Source organism: Theobroma cacao, chromosome 2 (assembly GCF_000208745.1).
Source record: "Theobroma cacao cultivar B97-61/B2 chromosome 2, Criollo_cocoa_genome_V2, whole genome shotgun sequence".
Taxonomy (NCBI): domain Eukaryota; kingdom Viridiplantae; phylum Streptophyta; class Magnoliopsida; order Malvales; family Malvaceae; genus Theobroma; species Theobroma cacao.
In genome coordinates this window covers 1,246,015-1,273,945 of record NC_030851.1, presented here as the reverse complement: position 1 = coordinate 1,273,945, position 27,931 = coordinate 1,246,015, and the positions used below count along the sequence as shown (strand labels likewise).

The following is a 27,931-nucleotide window of genomic DNA, read 5'->3' as shown; positions in this document are numbered from 1 at the left end:
TTACATGATATAAGAATCAGCGTCCCTCTTTATAAACTAGGCTTTACATTATTTGTTCTATTATATCTGTCAATCACTTCGGGACCCAGAGTGTTTTCTTTGCAAAAGTCTTAGGTTCTTCCTATCGTGATTGCCATGATGCTGATGCTGAGTTGTTCCTTCAGATCCTCCTTGACACTTCTCTTCAATATTTATTTAGTTTTCTTACTTATCGAATTACTAGTGTACTTGTCCAAAATCCAAGTAGGGCAAAAGAAAAGGAATCATCTGTATAATATATATCACAGATAAAATTTTCAAAGTCTATAGCTAAACAATGCTGTTTAAATAGTGGAAAAAGATTAAAAATTTGTAGATGGCAGCAGCTCTGCCCCTTACTGTTGTTACTGAGCTGGTGTTAATGGCTGATCCACGTTTGCTTGATTAAGGGTAACATCGCCCCCATCTTGATCCGTCCTGGATTCCCCTCCATCCTCATTTGGCTTCCCCACAAATTTAGAACACAACATACCAAAACCGAATATCATAGGCCAAACACAGAATTTAATAGTGGCAGCATGATGTCGACCGTACAAAGAATAATTAATTGTTGTAACGATACACTGAGCTATAGCACAAGCCAATCCAATCATTTCCGTCAGTGTACCGAAAGGCCTGTTACTTGGAGGAGGTGGATGATAAAACCACGGTATTCTTCCAGTACTACTGCACCTCCATGTGATTTTTTCCTTCCTACCTCTGCAGACAAGCTCAACAAAGCAAACAAGCATTGATGTGAGGGATATTAACATCACAATGAGAACATAATCCTCCGATGCAATCTGGTCCAAAACAGCTGAAGGAATCTCTAGGAGGAAGTTGGCGAGGGCAAGCTGAGTCCCGATAGTATACTGCAGGAAAGGGAAACCAAAAGTAAACATCTTGGAAGAGATGGAATTAATAATTTAGCTTCATAATTACATGTAGTATGATAGTACGTAGATAACTTTATTTGTTTCGGTTAAGTTTCGACCTTTGCTTCAAAAGTAGATAAGCAATCTCTGCGGTGTGCCTGATCATGATGGACGTCGTCGACGGCTGTATTTGCTTCGATCTCAAACTGGTTCTGCTGAACTACAACAAGCTCAGAGCCGGTATTTGCTTCAGCAGCATTTCCTATTAGCATCTGCTGTTCTTCACCTTCTAAATGTCCATTATTATTCGACAGCCGTCGATTGTTTCTTCTGGCAACCATACAACCCAGAAAAGTAAAAAGAAAAAGAGAAATAACAAAAAGAAAAAAGAAAGACTTGATCGTCGCTGCTTTTTGTTCTTTGTCCACTTGAGTCGTCACTAAAAAATCTCGGTCAGTAAATGTGAGGGCCTTCATTCCTGGAACAGCTTCTCTGTCTACAATGACCCCCGCCTCTAGAAAAAACTTCGAAAGCTTCGCTAGAAATGCCATGTCGTTGGATTAATGTCGTCGCTGGTTTACTTCTGTTTGCCACTATTAAATAGTAATGGAGTCCAGAAAACGCGTTATTACGAAATTTCGTTGCATGTTCAACAGGTAGGAACCGCAGCACGCAGCATGCGGGTGATGCATGGCCTGACCGATAAGCCAGTGACACCTCTGTTTCTGTCAATATCATTGTAGTTGTCCCATCATCTTCTCATATTATACTTTAACCCCTCCCTGGCCTGCTGTGCCCTTATATTTTATTTCGTGTTTCCTTAGATTGTTAGAATTTAAATACATGATCAGCTTGAATTTTTAGGACAATACTCATTGGACTATATATTTAATAAAACCTTTTAAAATTTAAATATAATAATTATGTATTTTCTTATAAATTTAAATTATATAAATAATCATTGCTCAGTTTAATGCTAATCGTAATTGATTCCAAGTTTTAAGATTCAATACTATTGGGGGATTAATTATTAAGTGGATCACTTCCTTGTTTACCCAAAACATTCTAAAAGTCAACTATAGTTAGGTGTCTTAGAATTCAGAAAAATATCAATTAAGGTGGATTGAATTGTCCTTATTAAAATACTCAAATATCTGGTTCATTAGTACATGATCTCCTTAAAATAATATTCGAATCTCTTTTTTTTTAAATCTAAAAAAACTATAGCTTATTAAGATTTAATCATGTACGCAAACCACAAAAAATTCAAACCTAGAAGTTCAAAAATTTTCTTTATCTTTTTCTTCAGGTATATAAACCAAAAACGTAAACTTTGAGTTTTAAAATCTTATATTTATTATCGATACATGTTTTCCTGAAATTAGTAAAATTTAGTATAATTTAATCAGCGTATTTATGAGCTACCTTTTATTAAATAAATTAGCTAGGAGCCCCTAACCTAAATTTGTTATTTTCATCCATTATTTTTATGATTCACATCTATGGAATATGTAAAGCAAATTCACTTATCATTAATTAATTTTACATTTTAAAACTAATATATATATATATATATATATATATATATATATATATATATATATATATATATATCAATGTGTATGTATGTGTTTAAACTATTAGTACAAGATTATCATTCTTTATATTAACAACAAAACTTTTAAAACTCAACAAATAAATTTATATAATTGAGACATATTCATTTAATAAATATATATATGAATAATCGATTCAATGCTAAATTTATATCTCTTTATTCAAAGAGTCGAGTGTGCATTTCTCTGCCCAAAATAAAAAGGCATATTGGAGTATTACTATCTAAAACCAAACCAAATTACTTTTCGACCATTTCACCAAAGCTTTCTAGCCTTCTGCCTTCTCTTTTATTTCTTTCTTCAAATGAACCTTGTTTTTCCACTCTATCCTGTATCCTAAATGCTTCTTTCATTTAATATTTTTACGTAAAATAAATAACCATTGACTTAGCACTTTTATATCTTAAGATCACCCCATAAAACACTGGTAAAAGTATTCCTAATTGAAGGAATCTCTAGGAGGGAGTTGACGAGCTGAGTCCCAAGAGTACATTTCAGGAAAGAGAAACCAAAAGTAAACATCGTGGAAGAGATGGAATTAATAATTTAGCTTCATAATTAATTACATGGTAGTATATATGATAGTAGAGAAAATTATTTGTTTCGGTTAAGTTTCGACCTTTGGTTCGAGAGTAGATAAACAATCTCTGCGGTGTGCCTGATCATGGTGGACGTCGATGGCTCTGTTTGCTTCGATCTCTAACTAGTTTTGCTGAATTACAACAAGGTAAGTATTATAAATTGGAAGACGGCTGATTAAAGATCAACCAATCTTAGCTCTCCACGCACTCGGATAAACCATCCTAATTGTACTTTTTCATGTTTGCCTTTCTCTACTAAACACCTACAGCAATGAGACTATGCAATACAAACCATGCATACCTTTAATTTTAGTTCGTAGAAGCAATAGTTTTTTTTTTATTATTAAAAAGAAATTCGTTAAATATAAAATTTTTTTTTTTTCATTTTATATTTTTTTCTTATATTAATGGCACATGTCCATATTCCCAATTCAGAAGATATGTTAGTTAAGTGCGAGATTATTTTTTGCAAGGGTTCTTTCATTCCTAGAGAAGAAGGATTCATATTGGTCTGGACCTAATTTGACCCTGGTGTATCTTGACCTACCTCAACTCTAGTATTTTTCATGTGAGGTTCCATATCAATGAATATTTGAAAAGATTCTACTATCAAGATTTTATACTTTCAATTCAAAAAATATGATAGTTAAGTGGAGAAAAACTCTCATTTATAAGTTCAAGATTCATTCAAACTGACAGAGATTTGAAATAGAAATAAAGAATCAATGCAAAAAGCATATTGTTGCCAACGTGACTGTGCGGATTTGTGTACATACGCTCAAACTGAGAATTTATCTAAAGCTGAAAACATATGTTAACGTCTTTGGCGGTTTTGCTAAAGAGGCTGGAAGAGAAAGAGTCAGGTGGCGGTGGGGAAAGGGGAAATTCCTTGGTTTAATTTATTGCCCATGTACCTTCCCTGGAACTATTGGATTGATCTGTGCCATCTTTCCCATTAGAATAATCATTTTGGCTAGTCATCTTTCATTGCTTTTTGGTTCTGTTGTTTTTTAAATTTCTAAAGGGATCAGGCAATAGTATTAGATTTTTTTATTACTGGCAGGGACGAACTCAATAATTTTTTTAAATAGTATCATAATTAAAATAATAATAATTAAAAATATTAATAAATTCATTAACATCATTATAATTATACAAAATTTTAACATAAATAATAAAAATTTTAGACACTTCAATGGTATCGTCCAACACCACTTATATCAATCCGGTCCGTCCCTAGTTATTGGTGTCTCTTATCTTAATTTTGTTTCCTACTCTTTTTCTTCTTTTTCACATTTTCCAGGATCTATCTCTCCATCTTGACCCCGTTCTCATTTGACTCTGTCGTCGTTTGGCTTGACTTAGTTGTCTTACATATTTAATTACTATTGTTGTCCAAAATCCATAGGAAAGGAATTAAAACCAAAGCCAAAATTTACAAAGTTTAGCTTAACAATGCTGTTTAAATAGTGGAAAAGACTGCAAAAATTTGTAGGTCGCAGCAGCTCTGCCCTTATTGTTGTAATTAAGCTAGCGTTAATGGCTGATGCACATTTGGTTGATCAAGGGCAGCATCGCCCCCATCTTGATCCGTCCTGGCCTCATTTGGCTTCCCCATTAATTTAGAACACAACATACCAAAACCGAATACAATAGGCCAAACAGATATCTTAATAGGGGCTGCATGATTTCGAAGGCAAAAAGAATAATTAATTGTTGTGACAATACACTGAGCTATGGCACACCCCAATCCAATCATTTCCATCAGTGTACCGAATGGCCTGTTAGCTGGAGGAGGATGATAAAACCACGGTATTCTTCCTGTACTACTGCACCTCCATGTGATCTTTTCCCTTCTACCTCTGCTGACAAGCTCGACGAAGCAAACAAGCATTGATGTGAAGGATATCAACATCACAATGAAAACATAAATAGGCTTATTCCCTGATGAAATCTGGTCGAAAACAGCTGAAGGAATCTCTAGAAGGAAGTTGATGAGGGCAACCTGCGTCCCGAAGTTACACTACAGGAAAAAGAAACCAATGTAAACATATATAATAATTTAGCTTCGTAATTACATGTTTCGATTAAGGTTTAAACCTTTGTTCCGAGAGTAGATAAACAGCCTCTGCAGTGTGCCTTATCATGACGGTCGATGGCTCTGTTTGCTTCGATCTCAAACTGGTTTTGCTGAATTACGACAAGGTCAGCGCCAGTATTTGCTTCAGCAGCATTTCCAATTAGCATTCCTTCTATATTTCCATTGTTATTCGGCAGCCTTCGGTTGTTTCTTCTGGCAACCATACAACCCAGAAAAGTAACAAGAAAAAGAAAAATAAGAATAAGCAAATAGACATACGTGATGGTCGTGGCTTTTCGTTCTGTGTCTACTTGAGCCGTCACTGAAAAATCTCCTTCAGCAACCGCAAGGGCCTTCGTTTCTAGGAGGGATTCTCTGTCTGTAATGGCCAACGCCTCAAAAACCCTTGAAAGCTTCAGTAGAAATGACATGTCGCTGGTTTAACGGATATCCAGTCAAACGAACTATGGTTTAAACTGTTAGGAGAACACAAAAAAGAGGAATTACAAAGGGGAAACACCCTTATTTTATACGTTTAGCTTCCGCAATATTCCACTTTGATTCTAGAAAACGCGTTGTAGGAAATATCCCTGCACTTCTAACACACTTTGATTCTAGAAAACGCGTTTTAGGAAAGATCCCTGCACTTCTAAGATTCTTCTGATCATTATTTTAACTTCAAAATCTCTTTTTTTTCCACCCATGGAAAAGATCCTCATTACCATGCAGATGATGCATTTTTGACCCATAAAGGCAGTGACACCTTCTTACATTATAGTTTACTTTGTGCGTCCTCTATTGCTGATTTCTTGTCTCTGCTATTACATGAACAGACAAGAAGCACCAGAAAATAAAACAAGAAATACTCTCTCTCTCTCTATATGAACTCATTTACCCAAACATTCTTGAAATCAATTATAGCGATGTATCCCAGATTAACTAAGAACAATTCCAACTAATTACGTTAAATGAATTGTCATTACCTGGACAATATCACACGCAAACCACAAAGTCCAAACCCTGAAGAGTTCAAAGATTTTCTATTTATCATTTTATTTTTCAGGTATATAAACTTTTGAGTTTTGAGATCTTATATTTATTATAAATAAAATTTTTTGACCCTACATTTTTGTTCCTACCATTTGGTAAAATATCATTTGGTGAATTTAATTATTTTTTTTATGAATAGGCTTACCTGTCATAAATCGATAAATTGAACCCCTAAACGACAAAAACATAAGATCAAAATAATATTACTCTTTGGTAAATATAAGATAATTACACTTAGCATAACAAATTTCAACTATATCCAATTGTTAATTATATCTTTGAGAGAACAAGGAATTTATTTATTTCTTTGTATAAAAAGAAGAATATTCAAATAAACACCGGTCAACATAGCTAAATACGAAATTAAGATTTCAAAAGTATAAACATTAGTTTCATAGTTCAACTAGGAAAAATTGGTCTTAACTAGCAGCATCAAAAGAAATGTTCCACATCTTTTTAACTCTAACCACATCTCATTCAACAAGAAGGCTCATTGTGATTGGCTGATTGTAATATTATTTTTTTTTGAATAATTTTAAATTTGTTGTTACATCATGTAAATATTATATTTTTACTTGCATCTCAATTAATTTTGCTAATAGATATCATTCAACTGCTTTGGTTGCCCCCGTTGTAAATCCGTCACTGATAGCAACCTGATGCTTCCTCGAAGAACTGTGTCTGCCCAGCCAACAAACAAACGAAAAAAAAAAGAAATCACTTCCAGTTCCCTTCAGATTCAGATAGGCAGCATCACGAAACAAGTTACAAAAAAAGCATGTCTTTCTTGATGATCCAGACCGGTCTAAGCAAGTGATAATTCTGTGTAAAGTCGCACATCAATTTCAGATGAAGATAAAATATGAGTTCAACTTGCTTTAGCTGTGAAGATTCTCATGCACAATGAGGCAACAAAGTCACGATGAGAAAGTCGTGCATGCATACATGTGCGTGAGCGAGCAGAGCAAATAAGCCACATACTCTAGCTACATTATGAAACTGAAAGCATGATCACATACCTGCAGTGCTCAACTATTTAGAGGTTTGTCTTCTTCTAACAACAAATGGATCATAGACTTGACTACCTCATTGTCTACAATAGTTGCATTCTACAAGAAAAAATTAAAGAAAAATGAATAAAAAGTTATGCATCATTACAGACACAAGCTTTGCCAAGGAAAGACAATTAACCAATGAAAAACTTTAAAATTATAATAGCGACAGAATATGGTTAGATAACAAAAAAACATGATTCAAAGAATATGGTTAGATAATAATCACATGCAATCATACCTCTGGCTTTTTAATCAGCTCCTTCAAAATTGAATGAAGAGCTGATCTAAGTTCCTTACACAAGACAGCAGTTTGAGCTGGCGCTGTCAGCTTCAGCCATCCATCTATTGCAACCAATCCAGACTGTAAAAGAAAAAGGTTAATCCCCAACCAAGAAACTACAAACAGACAGGGACCATCAGATAAAACAAAAATTTTAGGTAAGATAAAACAGTACTATTTGGTCCAACAATCATACTGTGACAAAGTATAAATATCGGGAAATGAAAAGCTTCACTTTCTAGGTTGGTTTCTCTTGTTAGGAGTGTCATGAGCAAGTGTCTGCAGTAAGTTGAAATAATAGAGAATAGTGGAGAGAACAGGTTCATCACAGAGCGTACACAAGGATTCTTGAAAGCTTAAGGTGGAATAACTGTCGTTGTCAAAAAGGACTGAGTGATTTTGAGTTGTTAATCATAGATCTTAGAAAGTTAGCAAGCATACTATTAACATTGTAGGATATCAAAGACAGTAAAATGGTACTTAAAATGGTTTTGATATTCTGAAAGAAATACGTAAGCCAACAGTAGTCAAAGATAAAACAACCCATAAGATGATTCCATCAAATTTTAACAGAATAAGCAGAAGAAATTCACGTGTTTTATGGCTATTAAGGATTAGAGAAAATACCTGATGCTGAATGTTAATTAAGCCACCAAACAGCAAAATAGAGAAGGGAGAAATGACGGTAGTATCTCGCAGAAATACCTTGTTGGTTTCAACCTGCAAATGTCAAAATTAGATTGCAATCTAAAGCACATTGAACAAGGAGATTGACGCCTAACAAGTTTTTCTTTCTCTTCCCATTTATAAACAATGAAGATTTTCAAAGGAGGAAGGGTAAAAGTGAATCTCACCATTTTTCTTCCATTTTGAGGTTAAGCACAAACATAATCATCGTATGGATATCTTAAAAATGACATAAGAACCTAAAGAACAACATCCCCCTCTATATTGTGACACATAATTGAAGTCTGGATTAGTTTGTTCTTATTTATCAAAAATACTAAAATTGCACAACACCAAGATTATGCAACATGAGGCTGATGAAGTACTAAAACCAAATTCGCATTTCCAAACCTGATTTTGATTTTTTTTAAAAAAAATCTGAATCAGATTAAACATGAGAAAACCATCTAAATCACTATTATGAACATATGCCTATTAACATCCAAGAAACTTCTTAGATTGACACTATATATGATAACAAACAACTCCAGTAACTGTATAAAATTCAGACTATTTTCGTTTTTTTTTTTTTTAAAAAAGACCTAATCCTTTACATTAGCCTCTGTTAAGCTAGTTCTAGCTCTGCATAGGAAATGGTCACGCAATGAATTAAAGCCATCAATTAGAAGTGTACATACCTTTTCAAGGAAGACTATAAATGGGTGTTGAAAGGCTTTTAAGCTACTGTTGATTGAAGAAGGATGTATATGAACCTCGCGTCTTCCGTCATACCAGACTGGATGACCCTTTGTTGCAGGACTGTGTTTAAGTCGGCTGAGAGCTACTCCAGTAATGCCCAGCTCAGTGGCAGCCACATTGGGATATAAACCTGCACATAATATTGCCTTCAAAGATAGTATTAGAACTATGTCCGGAATAAGATGCAGTTATGTGGATGTAATCATCATTTGCTACACAAACCTCACTTAAGTAAAGAATAATGCTTACAGCACATGATAATGCTCATAAGTCAGTAGATGAATGTGCACACGTACTAAAGGTCCAAAAGCAAAATCAATAACAGCTCAACTCATGATTGGAGGAAATTCAGATATTTCAAGTCCCTTCTCAAAACATCGAATGCACATCAGCTGAAAGGTTGTTCTATATTTATTATGAACTTACAGCTATGTAAACTTACAGGAAAAGTTGTGATTTGGCATCCAAGAAAACAAAACAGAACTTCAGTGATATCTAAAGAGAGGAAAAATGCAAATAATAATAATAATAATAATAAAAGACGCTCCCAGTTTACAATGGCTAGTATAGGCTGGCTCTAACACACACTTGTAGAGAAGATATGACATCAATTGGGACAAATATATATGCATAACTGAACATATAATAGCCCCATCATAAATTAAAGATGTTTAAATGAAAGAGGTACAGTATAAATGAGACTAGGAGACCATAGTCTGTCCACAAAGGACAAAAATTGTTCATAAAGTTCTGAATGGATGACATATCATCAAGACAAATGAAGTGATTAACGACAAAAACATGACCTCTGCCATAACATAAGACATATGCAAAACTGCAAAAGTGGCACCAAAATAAAATTAATTCAAAAGCAATAGACACAAAATGAGCAAATATATTTATAATTACCTTCACAACAGCAGAATGGTGTGAATGCCTATTGAATGGTTGTGAGTAATTAGAAAACCACATATCAAGATTTTCCTTCTTTTTAGCCCCAATCTGTAATATGAGAAGGACAAAACATATACTGCTTCAAATGGTATAACAGTCGTGTAAATCAATTGAATCAAAGAAGCATACCTGATAATTCTTTGGAAGATTGATGAATCCTATATCTGCTAACAGCGTTCCAAATTGTATTCTCATGTCTCTGAAATTTTAAAAACCGAGTCAAGAGCCAAAGATTAGCTGCCAAATTCAAAAAAAAAGAAAAAGAAAAAGGCAACTAGGTAATTACTTGAGCACATATTGTCATGATATAATTGGTTATCTTTTGGTGTGAATGCATAGATACAAACCATTATCTTACTAGGAAATTTAAAGTAGGCAATTTGATAAGCATCTAAATCAACATCCCACAATCCCCCAGTGGCCCTTGGAGCAGGGAGGGCCAGAAACAACTATCGCACTGATTTGCTAGCTTCAATGCCCTAGATAGAGTGCCATGACAAATATGATAAAAGCAATATACTCCTTTCCCTTCCAAGTGGGATCAAAAGAGCTAGTAACTAGTCAAGACACATAATAACCAAAAAGTAGAAACACAGACAGCATCACATATTTCGTAACTGCAAATTTGCAAAGATACCACAACCGAGAAGGCAATACATCATGTCACCATTAACAACTTAAGGAGTTACACAAAACTTAAAAATTATTACATGCAATTTGGAGTATGCATTCCATACTCATAAAATGACACAAATAGAGTAACAGATGTTGCCAAAGAAATACAACAGCTAAGAAGTATCCCAACACTGGGTGGGTTATCATCCAAATGGTATGCAAATAACAGAAGTATTCCCGTAAGGAGGGAAGGAGAAAAGAGAGAACTAAAAAATAAACCTTATCATGTACATAACTGAACTGCTTAAAAAGTACTTGTTGCAGAACTGCTTGGCAGCATTTACACCTTTCTGCAAAATTAGAAATTTGACATATTAGTAAATAATGTCATTTGAAGAGCCATCATAAGATGTATTATTAACACCCATTAAACCAAAAGCATCATAATACAGAGAACTGCCATCAGTCCAGATATAGAAAAGACTTGCTCTCCCTCTCAATGCTGATGGATGAAGGTTCTAGATATTAGAGTGCAGATCAGTCAGGGTGCCATTTACCAAATAAGTCAAACATTTCTTACACTGTAACCTTCATTTTTTTTGGGTAGTTTTTGATTAGCATATGGTCAAGTAGAGATTAAAAAGAAAAAGAAAAGGTCAAAAACAAAAAATCAGAACTTGAGAAAAGTGCAGAAACATAAAACAAATATTAACAACAACTTTGTGAAAAAGGATAAAGGAAATATATTCAGCAAGAGATACTTGATCAATAGAATTGATAATAGGAAATATGGGGTTGGAGAAGTTGGTTTGATAATTTCTTGTGAAATTGCACATCCTATGCACCATTTGTGGCAATAGGGGCTGATTACTTGCATTGGTTCTTTCTACACCTAATCAATGCTCATCAACACCAAACTTAGAATTGATTCAGCAGTACAATGTTGTGAAGGTGGCATGCTGCATTTAAGATCAGTGTTGTTAAGGTGAGCCTAGGTGCTAAGGCAGAGCGCCAGACAACAAAAGCACCTCAGCATATGGCGAGGAGCATTTGGTCAAGCACACGACTGGTACGCCTAGGCGTGCTTTCTGTAAGGCGGTAGGTGCAAAAAAAGCCCACCTGATTGAACTTCTCTTTTATTTCTTTATGTTAATTTTTTTCATTAACTGTACCTTCAATAGTAAAAAGAGGGACATCAAAGTCTACTTCTCAAATTTCAAGTATTCAACAACAACCTTGGGATCATAGGAAATCATTCATATTGGCCAAAAACAAAAAATGGAAATTTTGCATGTTCTGTAGGAAAATGATGGACCACTCTTTAGAGCTTAATATCAGAATTATATATCTTAAGCTTATTTTATACACACACACACATACAAAAACATACACATATATACTTCGCCTTACTTCACTCAGGCAAGTGCTCTTTTGTGCATTGCGCCTCGGGTAATATAAAGGTTCAAGCACCTAGGGTGCGCTTTGTGCCCTTGAAAACACTGTTTAAGATGGCAAGTTGACATCTTTCCTATCTGAAGGGGGTGAAAATACAACAGTTTGCAGTTATGGTAAATTCATTTATGGTGAAAATACACTGTTTAAAGAAACCGTTTTCATCTTTCCTATCTGAAGGGGGTGAAAATACAACAGTTTGCAGTTATGGTAAATTCTCATTTACTTTTCCTGGCAAAGCAGACCATCCTGATCATTTTTTCTAAAAACTAATGCTTGCCAACAAAACCAAGGCAATCATTCACTAACCTCACGTAAAATCTTCTCCCACTTCCTATATGCGACCATCATTAGCAAGTGGTCAGACTGCCTATCACCATCATTTGAATCACTCGAGCCATCGAGCTTATCACTTAATAAAGCCAATTTAGCTCTTTCAACATTTTGCTTCTGCAATATAAAAACAAAACAATGCTAGTAAGGCGACTTCTTTCTTTTCTCAAAGCAGGAACAACATAACGCAGTACAAAAATAAAAGAACCTCATCTTTAGGATACAAAAATGGAGACTTATAGCTGAGAAATGCAGAGATTGATAGGATGGGCGATAAGCAACCAAATATTCCACCATACAGCAGCATCTGCACTTAGGCCAAAAACAATTTAATAAATTCTGGTCCAATGGAAGTTCTGTTAACGCAACAAAAGATTGAAATATTTTTGCATCCATGTTATAGAGAGAGGAAAAAAACAAACTACTCATACTCTTTATGTTTCATTCAAAATAAATTCCAGCAAACAAAAGGCGGCAGTTATAGTCAAGGGTTAGACAGTTGGAGTTCAAATACAGCAAGCATAAATTGACTCAAAATCAATGTAAAATTTTCAGATTTGGCTCCTCTCTTGGTCTCGTGACAGAGAAACCATAAGTTACACTCTAGGTTCAATTTTATTATGTTTGTCACTATTCTCAAGTGCTTTTGATCTGTACCTATCTCCCATAACCGTTCCTTCTATCAGGAGGCAGATTTAATTAATTTTTAACAGTTCTTGATTCACAAACGTATATCATGCATATCAGAATAGGTATAAATTTCATTCTAAGAAAGCAGAGTAACTATTTTAGAAAAAAACAAGTTCATGGCAATGAGTTCAAACATAATAAAAGGTATTCAGAAGATACACAAATATCATTTACAACATTTACCAATTCACAGAATTTTTTAAATGAAGTGCAAGCCAAAGTGATTATATTAGCATATATTTTCAAAAGAATAAAAGAAGAAACAAAATTTATGAAATACACCTTTCCGATCAATACATCTACAGGAAGCTTTGCCAAATGATGCCCAAGAGGTGTCAACTCTTCATCTCCCTCAATAGCACCAACCTGAAAAATAAGCTCCTATTAACAGCTAGTCATAAAACTCCACAGGCCATCATTTGCCAACTACCAACAACAACTAAATCAGCCATGAGTATATTATAATCTATTTTAGGCTCCTACTCTGCAAAGTAGAACTACTCAAAAATGCTGGTTGAGTGGGATGATAGTATGTGCAAACATGAAGGACCATAAACAGGAAATATATTAATCAAGTAATCACAGACTGCAGGGGATCATGACAAAAAGAAGCCCAAATTAAGAGATGGAAATCAGCAGAAATTATTGTACTTCTGAAAGTAACTCCTAGAATTAATGATTCACAAACTGGTCTTTTGTTTTCCACTTTCATTGCATCATTCGGTCAATGGAAACATTTAAGTGAACCTCATACAATAGGAGTCAGAAAGGGCTTGACATTGAACATGGGCATGGTTATTGAAATACCAAGATCCCCAAATAATAAGCTGCATTTCCAAAATATATCAGAAAAAATGACTTTCCAGGCATAAGATTTTTTATAAAATTTGATACATCATAATCTAGTATTTTTACATGCATTTAGAGGCATGCATGATTAACAAGGGTCCTCCTTGTATGGCTGAGAAACATAAGAGTAGTTAGACAGTATCTCACTCTTTAGTTAACAGCTATGCCATGCTTTATTCCTGTGGTGATGATCCATTTTTTCATTTTTGTTTGTTACCCCTAGCATGGGTTTTCAATGAAATTAAACTAGGCCTTGACAGGAACATCTTCAAAGCACTCATTTCCACTCTCCTCATCTTTTTTATATCTCATTAACAGTTTAAATGTTCATGCTTGGGAAACAAACACAGTTTATATGATTAAATTCAAAAACCATCCAACAACTTCCAGGCACCATTTGTGTGCCAGTAAAAAGATAAAAGAACAAGGATTGGCTTTAGAAGACCATGACTAAAATTAGCAATTTAATCTGCTATTGATACAAGAGAGCTAAAGCAGAAAAACGATAACCACCATCCAAATAACTAAAAAGAAACTATCGTTCACACAACTACCATCCAAATAACTGACAGATTCTATACAAACAACCAGATTATTATTGGTCAAAGGATGAAAAGTTACCTCATATAACAATGAAATAGCAGAGTTCATAGCTTCTTCCTTGGGCGGCTCTAAAGCCTGAAATCAAAATATAAGCAATTAGAACAGTGAACAGGATAACAACAACGACAAGATATTTTCTGTAAAGATACATTTGTACCTTGGATAAAAAAGGTTTTATGTGACCAAGGCTCAGTAGCTTAATTTGTAAACAAAGCTCTACTAAAGGCATCCGAAGCATTTCAGGAACCTTGATTATAATGAAAAAAAAGAAAGAGATAAGATTTGGGACAATAATTAAGTAATAAATAAGTTATAAACCCTGGCTACTTACAAGCACAGATATATATGTTAGTAATGGAGAAATTACCTGATATGGGCGCATGAGCTTTTCAAATCTATGCTGTGTGTACAAGCAAAAGCAAATTCCAGGCTTAACACGACCAGCTCTTCCTCGTCGTTGCTTAGCATTCGCTCGAGATATCCAATCTTCAACCATGCTTGATAATTTCTATAGCAACCATTAATAAATTAAGGGCTGAACCAACAACATAATTGAAGGGAATCATGCATAACGACTCAAGACACTGTTTTCTTTTCTTCAATAACCACCCAAAGGAGATAAAAGCATAGAAACAAGGCTTTACTTGATAACTGAGGCAAGATGCTAGACAATAGCATTCATTCCCTTCCAATAATTTCTGCTCTCATTTGCTGCATTTAAATCTATTTCGTTTCTTTTTTTTTTTTTTGTGCCAAATTGATATCAGTATATAGTAGAGAACCAAAGGGAGGAAAAGAAAAAAAGAAAAGAACATAAACTTTCAGTCTATGCTTTTCCAATATAACACAAGCATTACCAACTACACCCATCTTTCCCCCAATTTTATATGACAAGTCATAAAAACTGAACAACTTCTCAAGTCTAAAGTGAAGGACCAAAGCAACAAGAATGAAACCACAGCATTTTAGGTCCGTGGACCTAGCAACCATATGATGTTTATTCCTGTTGAAACTTTTTTTTTTAAATACTCACATAGAACTAGAGTACTACAAACTTAGATATGTCATTAACCACCGAAGTTGCACAACATGACATCTAGCATAAGCTTCTTATGACATAGAATTTCTGTTTTATCTCACTGTGCCTTTAGTCAATGATAGGAAGCAATTATACAGATACTCTATAGCCAAAATATTTTAACTTAATGTTTTTCACAGTAAAAATACTAAAAATGATTTACTTCAATATAGCCAAACAAAAATTAATTAAGCCTAAGATTCTTTGAGCAGCACCTTTTTTCAGCACTTCCTTAACAACATAGAAAGTGCCAGACTCAAACCATTTGCACCCCATGCAACATAAACATCAGCAACCAAGGATAGTAGTAGACTTTAAAAATATAAAAATGCAAACCTTTTGAGGATTATAACGATTCTCCTTATGCTTTCCACAGTCAATCACATACACCACATCATCAATTGTTATACTGGTCTCTGCAATGTTTGTTGCTATAATAACCTGGAAAATTGAAATGTATTGAAATTAGAAGTTAAATAAGTCTTTATGTTGAAAGTTCTTATAACAAATGAAAATCCCAAACACAAGTGAAGAAGCCTACCTTACGTATGCCATTGGGAGGATTTAAAAAAACCTTTTTCTGCTCACTTGATGCTATTGATGAATGTAGAGGCAGAAGCCAATCTGAAGATGGTCCACCAAATTGATAAGAAGCAGCTAACCTATCAAGTAGTGTATAAATTTCTACAACTCCCTGTTATACCATGAAATATGTATCAATCAAATATAGAAATAACAAAAATCCAGAAGTACAAGATAGACTGACAGCAAAGTACTTAGGATAGCTTACTGGCAAAAAGATGAGTATGGCACCTTCGCCACATGTTTCATCTACATGACACACCAAGTATTCAAGCAGATCATAGTCAATGACATCTTCATTCAGTCTTTTCTGTGTTAAAAAGTTGTCTATTACACATCCAATCATTAAGGAAAAAGAAGAAACCATGCCATATGTACTCAAAGAATTTACCAAATTTTTTTGTGTTTGCTCACTATATGATTGATAACTACTTGAATCGTAATGTGGATTTACATAGTCCTCTGAAAGCAGGGAATCATCACCCCATGCCGACAAGACAAGATTTTTCTTTCCTCTACGATTGTTCACAGAACCACTCTGCAGCAGAATGCAAGACTTCATTACTTTCATGACGAAAACCAAGATAACCCTCCATAACATACTCATAAAACATCAAATTCATCAATCAGGTGATTTAAAGCACCATTTTATACATTATGCTTAAAAAGCATAAGCTAGCTAACAAAATGTGTGACCAATGAAAAACGAATATCAAATGAGGAAGTAATTGAAGTATCAATGTAAATCTAATAATTCGCACACCTAAACTCAGCTGGTTTTATAAGTACAGTCAAGGCATGTCCGCGATCACACAGTCATCACATACTCATTTATTTTTCTTCATTTTTCAGCTCCAAATTCCACAAGCAGTTAGCTAACACCCAGTAAGAATAATATGAAACCAAAATTTTAATTACCATGTCCTTTGTGGATGTTTCATATCTTAGAGAAGCAGGAGAATCTGAAGCAAGGTGATAATTGATACTTTCATATATATCCTCAAGAAAGCAAGTTGTCACTGCATGTGTCCGGCCCTGTGCAGTAATCACCGGGCAAAACCCAAAATATCTCGAGAATAAATCAGAATCAACCGTTGCAGACCTAAACATTAAGAGCATAATTCAAAAACCAGGAGAAAACGAAAGTGAGGCCAGGATGAAAGTCAAGACAAGCTTACACAAACCAGACTAATGAGTAAGGCATAAACTTTTACAACAAACTAAATATAAGCAAACATACATAAGAATAACTTTCAGTTTGGGTGTGCCATGGGCAGATTGCTTCTCAATCAGGTTCTTCAAAACAATGAGTAGAAAATCACCCTGTTTAAGGAAAAAGAAACAAGTCAGCTTCATTTACCAAAGTTGGACTTGATATTTCAGTCTTCATTGAAATTTGTTGAAGTTGATACCATCAAAAAATAATTTAGTGAATTAAATAAATTGACTAGCCATGTGTTTATGGGCAGATTGCTCCTCCCTCACACATTCTTCATGACTTGACTAGCCCTTCAGAAATGAACTTGTGATTTTTTTTTCTTTTCTTGAATGGCAGAAAGTTGTGATTGTTACAACTTACAAATGATCTCAACATAACTCCCGGATTAAAAATTTTGTTTGCTTTTATAGACACAAGAACTAAAAACCAAATAAAAACTCTTGCATGAAGTGCTGCAAATTAATTTATTTAAAAAACCCTGCTATGAATGTCAATCACAGAAGGACTTTGCAAACCAAAAAAGAACTTACACGCCATAGGTTTTAAAAACCCTTTTTATTTGTCAAACAACACACATAAGAATCCACCTGAACTAACTGTAGTTGACTTCAAATTCATCCACTTACCAAAAGAGACCGTTCATGTACTTCATCAACTATGATATGACTAACACCAGTCAGGCTTTTATCCCCCTGTGAATATTGAAACAAGACAGCAGAGAAGAAGTTCAGGGAAAAAGGTTAAAAATTAACAACAAACTGCATAATCTAATTTCTTATGGGAAGTTGCCTAGATGCTAATTTTACCAAACATATATTGCGATAACCTGATTCAAACAAAAAATTTCTGACATAGCCACTCAATAGTTCCACCTAAGTTTCTTGAGATAAAATACATAACCAAAACTACCAAACGAGACTATAGTTCAAAGTATAAGCCTTGAGCTACATCAACATCCATAGGAGCATAACATTATATAAATTAAAATTTTCTGTATACTTATAAAGAATCAATCGTCCACATAAATGACAAGGACCTACCACAAGTTTCCTCAAAAGAATACCCGTTGTACAAAAGAGAAGCTTTGTTTTCTCATTCCTAGAAAATACAGCAAAGGTAAGAAGGAGAAATTTGTTATTTAAGCAAAAAAAGCACATTAGTCTTTTTGAAAAAAAAATTAAAAATAGCCCTTTATAAAATTGAAAATGACAAGTGGGCTATATACTTTTTACAAAAGAAAGTGAAAACGTAAAACATAGCAAGACAAAAATGAAGCTTAAAAAATTAATAGCAAAAATATTTATCACCTTAAGGAATGACCAAGCAATTCAAAAGCCAATGAAACATCATTATAAATCAACATAAATGAAAATGTCAGCAACCACTAAGGTATTTAAAGGGCCACATGAAGGATTGCGGAGAATTCAACAAAAGGAGGCAGTAAACCAAAGGTAATATTTTTCAAGCTCCTCAGTCAAGCAACTATCTTTAGCCTCCCTAATCTTCAGTACATCATCAGGCACTTTGCAAAATCAGTCAATGATAAAATAAAATTGTACATAAAAGCATGCAACATATAACCCCTAAATTGTGAGCTTAGAAAAACATGCTCAAACCACAATCTGACACCAAATAGATTGCATTAAGAGAAAAAAATCAAGAAAAAAGTTTTAAGCATATAGACAAAATTCAGCATTGCAGCACATTTTTGACAGCGGATCACTACAATATTTTCTACTTTCTAGAAATGAAATGCAACTTATCCATTAGTTATGATGATCGAAATTAGTACATTCTTAAAACTATGTTAAACCAATGAGATCAGGACATGAACACCTTGCATTGTCAAGACGGACTTGATAACCAACCAAAGAACCATTAGAACCAGGAGACGGTTCACAGCGCTCATCGGCAACTCGCTCTGCAACAGAAATTGCCTGCAATATAATAGGGAAATCCACACAGTACTTTTACAATATATATATGGAAACTTCAACGAAATTTACAATTAAGCAATAACAGGGCTATGACTAAATAAATTAAAAAGAGTGCCATATCAATAAGCTCTGCAGAAACCATATATTACTTTTGATTTCCTAGTTGTAATATTAGACATGATGCATTCTCCTTTATCAGTGGTAATATGCTCCCCCAAAATTCTTTGCTCCAATTTCTAGTTGAACAGACATTTTAAAAGTACTGCATATCCATTCTACAAAATTCACATAGGTGAAGCATATTATTTGTGACTTGACCAGCATTAAACACTCTCATATTATAATTAGCCTTTCAAGTATTTCTTTTCTTTGTGGAAATACAGCCGAATTTCTTATGTTCTTCATATTGCATTTAAATCATCAATGAAAATCTTAGGCCTTCAAAGAGAATATAAGGGAGAAGATCAAAGAGAAAGCTGGACAGAATTAACTCTTGATTGGGATTTGAAAGAAAAAGTGAGAGAGAGAGAGTAATGAGAAACAGTAACAGAGCAGGAGAAAGGATAAACAAAGCAAGTATAAAAAGGTGCAAGAAATATTACATATTAAGCTGGTATCTACATATTATTCACCCACCGCTATTCTCCTTGGTTGCGTGCACACGATATTACAATGTCCACCACGTCCTGATTCAATCATATCATCCAAAATAAATTGGGGAACCTACATTCAGGGAATGAAAAATATAAGGCTGATTTTAGAAGAAAGGAGAAAGAAAAAGAAATTATTAATGCAATAAACCAAGCAAAAGCATGAAATTCTAGTTAAGCAGGTCATGAAGACTAACAAAAGATAATGGTTTGCACCAAAACAAGAGAAATATACAAGTATAAACCTGAGTAGTCTTTCCAGATCCTGTTTCACCACAAACAACAAGAACATTATTCTCCTTTAGCAATTGCAAAATGTCATTTTTCAACCCAGCAATAGGAAGAGCAGCTCTAGTTTTCAACATCTCCTGAAAAGAAAAACAAGTATAGAACTTTTAACAACAACAGTCAAATCCATTCCATGGTACAGAGCATCATTACAAGAATAGGCATCATGTTTACATGAACAAAATAAAATGCTCAACAACATAAATGACATTAATTAATAGTGAAATAACCTTGATCACTGTTAACCAAAGGTGAGATAGTAGACCACTTAAGGCCAGTAGAATGGCTCTCAACTATCAAGTTTGAAATAGAATCCTCAAACCACAGAATTTTAGATTTGAGAATTATACAAGTCCAGCTATAAGAAACTACAGCAAGAATTACATGCAGAAGTTTAAAAACCTACAACAAAAACCATATCCTCGTAACTTCTCCTGGCATAAATGCATCAGCAAATTCTGACACATTCATGTACAAAAGAGATTTATCATATGTAAAACCATGTACCCCCCCCCCCCCCCCCCCTTCTTCCCCTCCAACAAATACAAAAGCTAAACTAAATCACCACATGTTATATTTCAGCAAGCGCTAACATTTTCATACAAAGGAAGAACAAGAAAACCACCAAGCTTCCAACTCATTTTAAGTAGTTTTCTGCTCTACTTTGCAAGTTGTGCACATGTAAGCTGGTAAACTTCATAATACTCAACTGCAAATACTAAGTTTAAATTGCTTCAATGCGATAAGAACTATTTATCAGATCCGACCAGCCAAATTTCATATGATATGCAATTAAAAAGCAACAATATCAACAGGGTAGCAACCGGAAGAATACACCAACCTTGTATTTCTGTGTCTTCTTTCTATTTTCTTCTTCCTGTCTCAAATACAAACTTTCCACTTCTTTTGCATGGCTTGTCCCTGATATATGACGTGTGAAAATTGAAGAAATTATTATGATGCCATAATCAAAATATTACTGTTTCTCTTCAGCTCAAATTAAACCCCAATACCCTGTTCTACAATCTTCATAGCAATCTATCCAGTATTTCTTCATTTAGTTGAGTATGAGAGCACATCTACAATTTCCCAAACAATATCTAAAAATTTCATGAATGAAATATCCAGCTTAATTCCTATTCAATTCTAACTACTCTGCATAGATTCTTTCAGGAATGGATAAAAAAAAAAGGCACTTCCATTGGAGGAAAGAACAGAAAGAATGAACATAAACTTTCAAGAAAAAGAGAAAAAGAAGAGACCATGCTATGCAAAGACAGGACAATAAAAGAAAAGGTTAAAATGCCTAAACCATTTTATATTCCCTATCAGCAGCAAATCTGACCAAAATAATTCAAAGTAAATGACCAAATTAGAATACAAGAACATACTTTCAGCTATTGGATCAGCTACAGCAGAACTCAAGGTTTTATTTTCTTCAATGTAGGGCTTTTGGAACTCATCTAAAGCAGATTTATTATCACTAGGAGCCTTTAATCTGGAATCATCAGCATTCAACAACCAATCCACAAAACCAGCCCTTCGATCTTCCTCACTGTCTTCTATTTTGGTCAAAGATTCCCCTGAAAGTATTCAAATATTTTAAGAAACGTTAACAGCAGCAGCAACTTGGTTTCAGCAATCTGATACATATCCTTTGTTTTACTACTATTTTTTTTCTTTAAAAGTAAAAGTCCTTATGTGGTATTGATAGAAAACATCAACACAAACAAACTTTTTTTTGCTAACAACACAAACAAACTAAACCAGTAGAATGGAAGAGGATACAGCACAACATTGAAAAAGATGCCATAATAACATTTGCATAAATAAGACAAATTATAACAGAGTTCTTTTGCATTTCTGAATACAACATAGTTGTCTAAACCATCACCTTCTTTCCATCGAAAACTGAGAGAAGAATAAGGCTCAGTGACTACAAGTTGAATGGGTAGATCTGGAAACAGCTGACAAAGAGCATATGCTGCAACTCTATTTTGTGCATCCTGTAACAGAAAAATACAAGCAGCAGCTAAATAAACATTATTACATATTTTATCCATAAGTCACACATAATTGACTGGATAAGAAAGAAAAAGGAACAAGTTCACATTCAGTCATATACCCATTCTATGAGAACTAACATATGAACACAGCCTTAAAAGAACAGAGGCACCATAGATGGAGGAAATGAGGCAAAGGGACACAAATAAGCCTGGGAATGGTCAGTCCAAAAAAAGCAGGATATAACCTAAAATCATATTCGCGGTTATCAGCTTAAATTATAAGAACACTGTTGGTAACGCCCTCCCATGCATCATGCTCATAAGAAGTTATTTAACAAATCAGTAACAAAATAGTTTTCACAATAATAAATAAATATTGAAAAAGAACAAGAGAAAGTGGTGACTGCTACTAACGTGAAATTAGTATGTCTACTAAGCATCTGAGACCATTTATTCATCAAAACATCATAGAAGGGCGTAATAAAATGAGTTTTAGTGCCTGCCTTATATCCAATTAAAAACCAATAAATGCTGTCAATCCATAGACAATCTAGAAAAGAACATTTCAAATCCATTGCTATAATCACTATTCTTGAAGAGAAGTGCCTAAAAATATGGTTGATCGTCCTGAGGACCAGACACCACCAAACACAGTAAAAAAGTCTTAATTCACCATTAACTTAATGGGAAAAAACATGTTTTTTATTTGTTACATTTGCATGCTGCATAAGTCTGTATATCTGCATTAAAAGATAGCTAGTTATTTATCCAAGTTTCTAGGATCTAGAATTGAATGTAAGAACTAAGTACTTTCCTCAAAAAGTTCTCCAAGAATGTTCATCTTCTAATTTGTTTGACACCAGTGGCATTGTACTGAACATTCTTAACCACAGTATCTCAAATTATCAGCATGAAGCCATAAGGACAAACGAGTACCTCAGCTGATTCAAAAGCTTCTTGCTCATGAGGAAGCTGAAGGGTTATCAGCCCCCCAGCTTTTCGACTCTTGCCCCTCCCACTAGCTTTACGCAACACGCTAACAGAATAGGCAAAAGTTTTACCTTTCCCAGGCATTTTATTAAATTTTGGTGCTTCCCACCCTGATCTTTGACATAATTGATGAAGAACAGCCTTAGGAATCTTTTTTGGTTCCCCCTATTATATCAAAAAAGAAGTCAGAACATATTCCAATAAAACAAGGGCCAAAATTAAATATTTAAAGTTTGGAAGTGGATCAATGATGGCACTAAAAATTGAAAACTACAAATAAATAATCATACTGAGCAGCTTTCTAAATAAGTCACACTGCAATTTGACACTCAGATATATAAAGTTATGGGAGATACATGCTAAGTCCCAGAAAATGCATTATTATCAACAACCGGTAATATTAGCCTCACAAGATCATCACAAAATGGATATTACCTTCTTCCAGATTCCATCCAATTTCTCCAAATTTTTCTCACTGTATAATTCTTTCATCTTTTCTTTCTTCTGCAATTTTAGTACTTCAGAAAGCAGAGCATCATTAGTTGAATCATCCTCTAAGAAGAAATCACCAATCTCCACATCTTCTGACATGTTTTCAGAGACAACTTCTTGAGCAGGTAACAAAGAAGGAATAGATTTGGTGGAAAACTCTTCAGAGGACTCTGTATCATTCACATCATCTGTTGCTTCACCAAAAAACATAACAGAAGCTGCTGAATCACCTTCTTCATCACCTAAAGATATTACCTCAGGGTGCTCTGCAGGGATGGACCTAGTTAACATGCCCTCAGACACACAAGCAGATGCACGTTCATACAAAAAATCTGATGCTAAGATATCATCTGATAATCCTGTTTAGTAAATTAAACAACTCATTATGAAAATATCAAGTGACAAATCTTTTAAAATAAATCATAAAAGGAACTAAAGTTGACCTAAAGCAGACAGCTCCTGCTTGAGTTTGCGGATTATATTGCCTGCCTTTTCCTGGCCCTTTTTATCCCCCCTTTCCTTGGCATTTGTAGCTTCTAATCGTGCTGCATGGTATTCTTTTGCGATAACATCATAAGGCCTTGGTCCAGAGACCTATTAACAAAAAGAACAACATAAGAATGAAAATGAGCCTTGTCTAAGGAAGTACCTAAGCTTAAATGTAGCACTTACCATGAAAAAAAAAAAAAGAGTAAATAGATTTCCAAGTCTAAACTTACAAATAAATTGCCAGTTTACCATCCCTATATAAAAGGGTAAAGTTTTACAACAAAGACAACAAACCAGTGCACAACAAATTCTAGAAGCTGCAACAAGAATATTAGATGATTGAAATGTTATTCATCAAGTGGGACTCCTTAACCATATTAAGCAATTGAGATTAGTTTTCTATCCCCCAACAAGATATATTAAACACATGCATCATCTAAAAAAGAAAGAGAATGAAAAACGAGTCATATTTAATCCCTGGTGCTAATATGTGAAGGCCAGTGCATCCAAAGCTCTCCTTTCAAAGCCACACAGAGAAATTTGCACAATCCTTTCACTATTCATTACATCCCTACTACCTTCATCACAACCAAACAACAAAAACACACACAAACAAAGAGAGAAAAAATCTCATGCACCTTTGATTATTTTCTATATTCTAAAACTGAGAGATCGAGAAAAAATTGAATAAGATGTTTGCAATACCTCCTTGACAGAATCCTCATCACTTGTTTCATCTTCCCAAGTTTTAGATTCATCCTGCAAGACAAAAACTATTTGCTAAAACCATTTTAAACAAATTTCAAAAAAAAAAAAAGCATTATCATCAAAGGTAAATATATTTCAATAAAAGAAATCCTTAAATCCAAACAGCAGAGAATAGACTAAAGTCAGTGAATACTATGCCATAAACAGTTCATTCTATTAGCTTACCTCTTCCTGCTGTTCCATATATTGCCGAATCCAATCAGCTTGCGATGGTTGGCATGTATTTAGAGAATTCTCATCCGCACTCCCCTTGGTTCTAACAGAAAGTCCTTGTAAGTTTTCCTTAATCCTCGTCGAAGCGTCCACAGAAGGAGTCCAATCTTCATGTTTAAATGATATAACACTGATAGGCCCTACTAACAGAATACATCACATGATACAAACATCAGTTCCCAGAAACACCAAGCATTGCATTTGATCGTTAAATTTATTAGAAATTCATATGTACCTCCATCTGATTGAAAAGAAGTTCCACTAGAAAACTTCAAAGGAAGCTCGTTTTGAGGTAAGTTCAAGCATAACCAATCAAGAGCCGCCTCAAAAGTAGCGCCATCCTACTCAATATAAGGATGCCAACTGCTCGATCAATATATTCATAACAAAATACGATAATATTGAAAATAAACTCAAATTTCATTTCCTATTTTTTTTTAAATAATAAGAATTAAATGATATAACCTTGAGAGAAGAGAGAGCGAATTCAATTTGATCATTAGAGAAACCTTCGCAAGAAAGCTTCTCGTAAACGGCTTTAAGCTTCTTCGCCTTTTGGGGCTTTGAGAGAGAATCTTGGACCGGATTCGAATCGGTTTGGGATTGGGCAGAGTGGCCGGAATTGAGTAAGAGTCGACGAAGGCGGTTCTCGTTCTCCGCCGATATCTGGAGGCGCGGAGCCGACGATGACGCTTGGCTGGCTTTCGATGATGAATTAGGTTTCCTGTTGCTTTGCTTCTGTGGCTTCTTTTTAGGAGCCATTTTTTTCCCTTCCCTTCCCCTTTTTGAAGGTTTCCCCCCTGAGAACCAGAGATGGCGTTTTATTGCCGTGAAAGAGAGTGGGAAATAGGCTAGTCATTTTTTTTTACAAATAATAAATAACAAATGATAATAATATCTAAAACATTTAATTCAAAATTACTATTAATCAGTCATGAGGTGCTAATTTATTAACCACTTAATTACCAATTAATTAGCCTTCTCACGCACGAGAAAATGAGCAAATGAATTATCTCATAATCTTTCGCGTTCAACCAAAGTATAATCTCGGTCATGATTAAGGTCAAGCTCAGTACAAACCAGTTAAGCAACATAAATGAGGGCTTTAAAATTTAAAAAAATATATTAAAATAAACCATAGTAGATTAGTTCTCCCTCTGTTTTTTTCTTTAAATGTTTATATTTTTAATTTTTATAAAAATTAATATTTTTTAATATAAAATTTTTCAAAATTTATAAAAAAAATTATAATATAAAAATAAAAATATTAGATATTTAAATATTTAAGAAAAAATTAAATTGCCAATATCAACAAAAGAAGATGAATAAAAAAGAAGTAAGGAAAGAAGTACAATTTTGTACATTCATAGCTAAATTATAAAATATTAAACACAAATGGTTTATTCTTTGTCATGATTTACATTTGAAATCATAGCAACAATATAGATACGTACGTACTTCCCTCTAAATAAATTAACAAAAAATTTTAAATAAATTTTTATCTTTAATTATATTTAATAAATTTTTTTATGAATAAAATAAAATTTTTATTATTAATAATTTATTAATTATTATTAATCAAAATATCAACTCATGTGATATGCTATCGTATTGTAACAGATGCTAATATGATGTAATAGCCACTACGTCATATTAAAATGTTACTCAACTCTGTGTGATTTGGGGATTTTCACCCACGTAATATTAAAGTGTTGCCTAACCTTATGTCCGTGCAGCTTAAACTCTAAAATATAATTTAAGTAAGTATACAAATCACGTATTATGGATCGAAACTTAAATTTAATTTCGTATTGCTTAAACTTTAAAAATAGAGTTATCTTATCTTTCATGGATAAAATTCATACTCATATGGTCATAAGTTTAAAAATAGAATTTAAGTAAGCTTATAAATTACGAATTTATATTTTTAACTCAAAATACATATATGATAGACTATAAAAAATTTATATTTATATATTTAATATTTATCTTATTTTTTACTGATATAATATTCGTATATGGATATAAAATAATAATAATATTTTAATTAAATTATTAATCATAAAAAACATATTTCATCAAAATAAAAATACATCAGCTTAATTAAATACGATAGAAAAACAAAAATTTATGGGACAGGTGCCTTTCTGTGTTTTGTCACATTTGGGGGTGGGTGAGTGTGGATGTTTTCTTTACGGGGTGGACGGAACGGCCTTTTTCTCTCCTTATCAATGGCTCCTTCTGTCGGTCTTGGGACGCTCCTTTTTCGGGTTGTAAGGGTTCTCCTTTTCGGGCTGTAAGGGCTCATTCCTTTTTTGAGCTTTTTTTTTTTTTGGTGAAGGGGTGGGGGATCTTTCTCTCTTGAAGGGGTGAGTGGGGGGCATGGGAACTGGATTGTCGCGTTCCTGCTCAAGGGGGTATTCCTTGCAATGGGGTTCTGTTTGCGAGATCCTTTTTGTTTGCTCTTCTCCTTTGTCACCTGTAGTTTGGTCAAGGAAGTTAAGGGAATTTTAGTTATCCCCTCAGGTCTTTCCTTTAGGTTTGTCTTCCTTCTTTCTACGTTTAGGACTATGCTGTCTATGCTTTGTTAAATTTAATGGATTTAATTATATTAATTTATAAAAAAAAAAGAAAAAGAAAAGTGAAAAAGAGTAAAAAACAAAAGAGAAAAGAAAAGAAGAAAAAAAAAAGGACTATGCTGTCTACGTTTAGGCTGTGCCGGGGTTTCGACTGGAATGATTCA

At 34.0% G+C, this 27,931-nt stretch overlaps 2 protein-coding genes across 6 annotated transcripts; both read right to left on the bottom strand.

Moving 5' to 3' along the window:
* LOC18607199 lies at positions 4,283 to 5,812 on the bottom strand. Its single transcript, XM_007041236.2, has 2 exons — positions 5,191 to 5,812; positions 4,283 to 5,113 (listed from the first exon to the last, which is right to left on the bottom strand). The coding sequence occupies exons 1-2, from the start codon at positions 5,599 to 5,601 to the stop codon at positions 4,616 to 4,618; spliced, it is 909 nt and encodes a 302-aa protein (XP_007041298.2). The 5' UTR covers positions 5,602 to 5,812; the 3' UTR covers positions 4,283 to 4,615.
* Positions 6,555 to 26,026, bottom strand: LOC18607198 (DExH-box ATP-dependent RNA helicase DExH7, chloroplastic). 5 transcript variants are annotated; one of them, XM_018116018.1, is made up of 35 exons: positions 25,654 to 26,026; positions 25,424 to 25,529; positions 25,141 to 25,331; positions 24,913 to 24,966; positions 24,162 to 24,312; positions 23,662 to 24,077; positions 23,173 to 23,391; positions 22,125 to 22,236; positions 21,622 to 21,813; positions 21,072 to 21,151; positions 20,188 to 20,310; positions 19,929 to 20,015; positions 19,192 to 19,292; positions 18,396 to 18,453; positions 17,982 to 18,047; positions 17,377 to 17,459; positions 17,055 to 17,238; positions 16,528 to 16,674; positions 16,345 to 16,446; positions 16,096 to 16,248; positions 15,891 to 15,995; positions 14,844 to 14,984; positions 14,634 to 14,723; positions 14,495 to 14,551; positions 13,307 to 13,390; positions 12,543 to 12,641; positions 12,311 to 12,451; positions 10,829 to 10,899; positions 10,064 to 10,133; positions 9,890 to 9,982; positions 8,920 to 9,126; positions 8,183 to 8,275; positions 7,514 to 7,636; positions 7,240 to 7,329; positions 6,555 to 7,042 (listed from the first exon to the last, which is right to left on the bottom strand). In XM_018116018.1, the coding sequence occupies exons 1-34, from the start codon at positions 25,948 to 25,950 to the stop codon at positions 7,249 to 7,251; spliced, it is 4,377 nt and encodes a 1,458-aa protein (XP_017971507.1). In that variant the 5' UTR covers positions 25,951 to 26,026; the 3' UTR covers positions 6,555 to 7,042; positions 7,240 to 7,248. The 5 variants fall into 5 exon arrangements, 4 of the variants coding, with proteins under 4 accessions (XP_017971507.1, XP_017971508.1, XP_017971509.1 ...); XM_018116019.1 differs by having other exon boundaries at positions 6,555 to 6,901; XM_018116020.1 differs by having other exon boundaries at positions 25,141 to 25,328.